This window comes from Dendrobium catenatum, unplaced genomic scaffold (genome assembly GCF_001605985.2).
Source record: "Dendrobium catenatum unplaced genomic scaffold, ASM160598v2 fragScaff_scaffold_1390, whole genome shotgun sequence".
Classification (NCBI taxonomy): Eukaryota; Viridiplantae; Streptophyta; class Magnoliopsida; order Asparagales; family Orchidaceae; genus Dendrobium; species Dendrobium catenatum.
Window position 1 is genome coordinate 279,454 of NW_021319852.1, and position 6,461 is coordinate 285,914.

Here is a 6,461-nt window from a genome sequence, read left to right on the forward strand (position 1 = left end):
TTTTTACTCTGGATTGGACAATGTGTATTGGTGCAAATTTATTTGGCATAAAAGGCATGCCATTAGATATGCGTGCTATGCTTGGATGGCTATTCAAAGTAAACTGAAAAGTGCTGATAATTTGATTTGTAGGGGGATTCCTGCTGCCCCTTGAAAGTTCGTTAGGGATGTTAGGCCCTATGGAACTGGCCCAAAGCTAATTAAAAGAAAGAGGATGTTACCAAAAATAGAAATCTTTTAGGGGCACAACAGAAAATCTTCCAAGTTACAAATCATCAGATGCCACATCAAATACAACAGACTCAAGAAAGGAAAAAGATTACAAACTGACACAGACCTAGTCTACCCAATCTTGAGCTGATTACAGATTGCAGTCTGATCGTGTGGACCTGAAATGTTAGTAGAAAGCAGTCATAGAAAAAAAAGATGTTTGCTATCATCAAAATCATAAGCCATAGATCCGTAACACCCCTAATTGCAGTTTTTGTATTGGGGAAATTGAAAATCATTCACATTTATTTTTTGGTTGTGACTACACTTTTAAGGTTCTTTCAAAGCTGTTACCTGCTGTTATCTCCTTCTATTTAAGACCAAATCTTTCCAAGCCTATGACTTATTCTGGAACAATTCTAATTTAACTAGTTTGGAGAAATCCTTTTGCTCTCTTACCATTTCTGCTTCTGTCTATTTCATCTGGAGAGAGCGTAATCAAGGGAGATTTTCTGATACTAGAAGGAACCTGAACTCTATTTTTGATGAGATTTGCCATGCGGTTCGTGCGAAGGTTGAGTACTGGAACAATATAGAGGAATTGGATGGAAAATTCTTTGAAATCCTGGGATAAGTGGTTTTGCGTGGTTTTTGATGGTTCTCTGCTTGCTCAGAATCTTACTTTTGAGTATTGGAGTTGCTGGGTTTTCTGGATGTCAATGCTTACGAGTTTTCTTGCTCCAATCAAATGCGAGTTAGCTTATTTTTTGTGGAGGCGGTTTTTGGGGATAACAGTGGAAGTTTGGACAATAATGAGCCATGGACTACATCGTGCACACCCTTGGATGATCTTTGGGCAACCAGGATGTGCAATTTTGTCAATTTTGTTGGTTTTTGATGTGGAGAGCTGCTCAGTGGGACACTGTGATGGCCCTTGGTCCTTTGGCGTATTTCATTGTGGCAACCAGTGCCCCTACCTGCTGCTGTTGGAATCATTTGAGGCCTGAAATGTTATGTTTCTTCTTTTTCATTTTTCAGGCTATGATATTCATGTCCTCTATCCTCTTATTTTAGAGTCTTAACTCTTAATAGTTTGCAACATCGCGCGTATGGCCCCCACCGTCACGTGGTGTAAGCGGAGCGCTGCTCCCCGATCCTTCGCATAGGCCCCACAAACCGTCAAACATCATCGTGCGCCACCACGCCGGATGTCTGGCCCCACACTACCAACATCGCTGTGTGGTCGTCGCAGCGATGCACGAAACTTAGCAATAGGTACTTGCCTCGTGGCACATCTTCCTCCTCCCACCAATTGTGCCATTCCTCATGATTCCCAAGCCCTTTCATCTTTCGCCCGTGACAACGTTGGAGGACCGTACCGTCTTCATGAGCGCCTACAGGAGCGGCTTGGAGCTGTCCATTTTTATTCTGCGGCGGATACCCATTTATTACCTGCATTATGTGAATAAATCTCGAGAACATCCTAAAATAGCATCAACGCCGTCCATTATACCTTTAGATTGTAATAACGTTAAATGATTCGTCCTCGCAGTTAAAAAATTTGCCCCGCATGATTCGAGTTGTCAATGGGCAATCTTTAGCTACAGGGATGGCTACACATTAGTAACAAATAGGAGTTGCCGTAGTCGCATCGCATGCAGCGAAACCCAAGTACATTTACCAGTTTTACTCTTTCCCTGTTTGCCCGTTGAAATAATGTACAGAAATTTCCCCAAAAAAAAAAAATATAATGTACAGAGGAAGGAGGTGGCATTCTCGTAGTTTCCTGTGAAAGTTTGGATATTCTTTTCTATTTTTCTCTGTAGCAGTATTTAACGCCGTCTATCTATTATACGGCCAATGGGGACGGGTTGAAACCCGTGAGCTCCTGCCATTTCTCTGCTCGCCTGGTTTTGATTAAAGCTTTAACCGTCCCTCTCTCTGCAGCAGATCTGCTGTTCTCTAGGAAATAAGAACTCTTGAGGGTATCTATCTGACGTAGTCGCTAATCGCTACGATTCTTTTTCTTTTAGGAAAAACTGTATCTGTGTGGATGCCTCGATGAGAGTTGCCGTGTTGTTCTAGTGGAAGATTGGGGATTCTTTTTTGGTTTGTCATCTGTTTCTAAGCAATTTTTTGGGGGAAGATTGAGGGTTGGGTCGGCTTACTGGCAATTAGGGTTACAATTTGTTTGTAAGGAAGAGGATGACTTCTGGGACGAGGCTTCCTACATGGAAGGAGAGAGAGAACAACAAGAGGAGGGAACGGCGGCGGCGTGCGATCGCTGCAAAGATCTATGCGGGCCTGCGGATGTATGGAAACTACAAGCTTCCTAAGCACTGCGACAACAACGAGGTTCTCAAAGCTCTCTGTAATGAGGCTGGATGGACAGTCGAACCTGACGGCACCACTTATCGAAAGGTACAATGCCTCGTTTATTATCAATTCTTCTTCAAGTGATAACTGCGAAAACCTGTGATGTTTTGAACAAAGTTTCATGGGATGCAAAATCGGTCACATAATTGTTGTTCTAGCATACTCCGGCGAAAGCAGCTTGTTGCCTGGGTTTTTAGCTTGGGCAGGCTCTGTTAACCTGCACTGACCGGGTACGGTGTCTATTAAGTTCTCAGCCTTAGTATTTGTTTAATTTAACTATTGCATCACTATTTGTTGGATTATTAAGAAATATTTTTATTCGGTACGCCGGCAGAGTCAGAGCGACGGATTTTACCAATCTTTTCTCCATGATTAGGGCTTGTAAAAGAACTTGATGATCCTTGTTCGATCATGTTCGGCGCACTTAGAAAATATGATCCCTTAACAGCGTTTGGAGTCGTGGCCGATAACCCGAACATGGTGCTCATCTTATAACTAACGATGTTTGCGGAGTCTTCTACCGATGCGCTTTCACTTTTGCCGGTGGAGGGGCCCAAATTTCTGCCATTGCTTATATTGTTCTACTTTATATTTCAAAAATTAGATTCTTTTAATTGCTCATTGGGAATAAAGGAGGGCTCGTGAAGGACAGCTAGGAAAGTAAGATTTATGAAGTTTTGAGATCTAGAAAAAGCTAACGTTTCTAATTGCTTCCTTTCTTAGCTTAATTGTTTGAAAAAAATGAAGTTAGATGTGAACACGCTGGAATCTTTGAATGTAATCGAGTTGCTTTTCTTTTTGCACGCTTTGAATCCCGGTGCTTAGGTGGCTGAGTCGTTGGTCTCATAAAAACCCTTGTGGGCCTAGTTAGTTTGGTCTTAGCAGTCAGGTTTTCTTTGTGCTGATTTTTTTATTAGTTTCAAGATGCTGTGCAATTTAATTTAGGCAGAAATTTTGGAGAGGATATTCTGACTAAGAAATTTTAAAATATTTGGATTTACTTTGAGATTAGTGTAATGTAATAATTGGTTGATTATTGATATTTTTTCGCTTTTCTGAAAACAAGCCTAAGAAATTTAAAACACATCAAAACCAAATTTTGTTCGGGATATTGTGACCTATTGTATCTCCATTAAATACAATACTCCCAATTTGTCAACTTAATGTGTTTCCACTGTTTATGTTGATTGTTTTTTATCCTTTGATTTGGTGAATTTGCTGTGATATATTGTTGTTTATATATTTACCACTTTAGTCTAAATCATAGGTACCAAAAATTCTTATGTATATATTTAGCATCAAAATTTTATTATTTTATTTATCATTTTAGTCTTAGGCTTTGTTTGGGACAACTTTCTTACTTCTTTCTAAAGAAACATTTTAGTAAAAAAAATTTATTTAAAAAATTTCTTGTATTAAAAAGATGCTTTAGAAAGCAATAAGAAAGTTGTTCCAAATGAAACATAAATCATAGTAGGCATATTCATGAAAAGGTGTGTTTATCTTTAAATAAGTTATATTTAGTATTATTTTTATATTATTTAGAGGTTTGAATGTTCGATAAGTAATTATAAAGATTTTGGTTTTAGATATATAAATTCATAAAAAAAAATTGTGATATTTATATAAATTCCCCTTCTATTTTCAGTTGCCTTTGTTAACAGATGATGAAATGGTTGAAATCATTGCCTACGATATATTCAACTTGAATTTGTGGCAACTTGCATATTTTTTTTTCTTGATTGCAATTTTACTATATTTCTCAGACTTTTCTAACAAGATTTTTAGCAATCCAAGCATTTTTGCCTTGGCTTTAACTAACTAGTAATATTGCCCAAGTTTGAGTTTTATCAACCAAAGGTAATGCTTTAACTTACTAGTAATATGCCCAACTTTGGGGCAATGAATTATATTTTTGAAAACCCAATTATCTTCTTCAATTAAACTGATCTAGAAATATATGAGTACTTCTACACTGCAGATAAAATTCACCAAAAAAAAAATCAAAAAATTAGGGAGAGCTGTGATTAGTTCACCTAAATAAAATAAAATTGAATCTGTTTTTTTTTGGAATTTATTTGGGGAAATATGTCTAGCTCAAAATATGCACGTAGAAAAAAGGCCACTCTCCCGCACTCTCTTATCCTATACGGCCAGTCAATATCTGCATGAGCTCGCCCTCAAGCTTCAGCTAGATGGCATCTAAAGTGGGCTAATTTTACGAGAAAGAAAGTGAAGTGATGGAGCTAATTAATCATTAATTGACTTGAGTGTTTTATTTTTATGGTCTCACATGATATATTTTAATAAAACTCGATCACTTTATCCTGTGGGCAAACCATTAAGGAGCTATAGTCCGCACTCTTCAGTCTTTTGCTATTATGGCATGTCATGAAATGAATCGAGTATATGGGTATGCAGCTAACACATTAGGAGTAGGTGAATATCTTATGTAGGCGTTGTTGAATTCAGTGTTCAAATGATGAAATATATTTGAGAACATCCATTATGTTTGGAGTATTTTACTCATTGCTACTATTAGCTTTCCTCATTTCAGATACCAATTTGGAATGCTCTTAAACCTTGAATCGTGCAATTAGTTATTCAATTCTGCTTTTTATGCAGGGATGCAAACCGCCTGAGCGCATGGAAATAGTTGGATGCTCAGCCCCAGCCAGTCCATGCTCTTCATACCAGCCAAGCCCCTACGCTTCCTCCTCCTTCCCAAGCCCAGCCTCCTCATCTTATTTCACCAGTGCCAACAACGCCACCACAGATGCCAACTCCCTCATCCCATGGTTAAAAAACCTTTCCTCAACCTCCTCCTCCTCCGCCTCCTCGTCGAAACCCCCTAGCCTCCACAACCTCTCCATCCACCATGGCTCCATCAGCGCCCCCGTCACCCCTCCCATCAGCTCGCCCACCGCCCAATCTCCCCGCATCAAAACTGATTGGGATAATCCAATGCAGCCTTCATGGCCAGTTGCTGCATCACACTATGCCTCCTTCCTGCAGAGCTCAACACCGCCCAGCCCTGGCCAGGCTTGGCTGTCAGGGATTCATATCCCCACCAGCAGCCCGACGTCGCCCACTTTCAGCCTTATCATGCCCAACCCATTTGGGCTTTATCAGGAGGGCGTCGCGAGCGCCGGGTCATCCAGGATGTGGACTCCCGGCCAGAGCGGGATGTGCTCCCCAGTCATGCCGCCTTCTGATGTGCAAATGTCGGATGATGCTTCTGATGAGTTTGCATTTGGGAGTTGCAGCAATGAGAACGGCCAGGCGCAGCAGCTGGGAGTGGTGAAGCCTTGGGAAGGAGAGAGGATTCATGAGGATTGTGGATCTGATGATTTGGAGCTCACTCTTGGGAGCTCGAGAACTAGAGCTGATCCTTGATGGACTTGAACTAGTTATTTATGGTAACAATGGTGTATTCGGATAATATTATATCAGTGGTTTAATTTGCTGTTGTTCGTAATCTTTAAATTAATTATGAAATATATTTGCAGTCCACGTCGATGTAATGTAAATGGCTTTAAAATCAACTGCTAAGTTATCTTAATTTAAATGATTTTTTTCTTAAAGACTTCAAATCCTTATGAGAAAGAAATGTGAAATCTAGCTGAGCTATTTGTAATAAGCATTGATATTTCATGTAATGTAGAAATTAACAGCTTGTACAAACTTGCTTATCTTGACCGTTTGTGATAATTAGACGCTTTTTTTAATATCTATTATATTATTATAAATATCACTTGAGATTTTTCTTAAATTAAAGCTGACAGTTTTCTTATTATTTTCTATAAAAAAAATTAATATAAAAATTTGTAGTTTGATTAATTTTTGCATTATAAAACTGTTTTAAAAAGCGAAAA

At 39.2% G+C, this 6,461-nt stretch overlaps 1 protein-coding gene across 1 annotated transcript; it reads left to right on the top strand.

Annotated features, from left to right (window-relative positions):
• The first annotated feature begins 2,060 nt into the window (after positions 1 to 2,060).
• LOC110115742 (protein BZR1 homolog 3-like) lies at positions 2,061 to 6,170 on the top strand. The gene is made up of 2 exons (XM_020849088.2): positions 2,061 to 2,631; positions 5,212 to 6,170. The coding sequence occupies exons 1-2, from the start codon at positions 2,416 to 2,418 to the stop codon at positions 5,980 to 5,982; spliced, it is 987 nt and encodes a 328-aa protein (XP_020704747.2). The 5' UTR covers positions 2,061 to 2,415; the 3' UTR covers positions 5,983 to 6,170.
• The last annotated feature ends 291 nt before the right edge of the window (positions 6,171 to 6,461 follow it).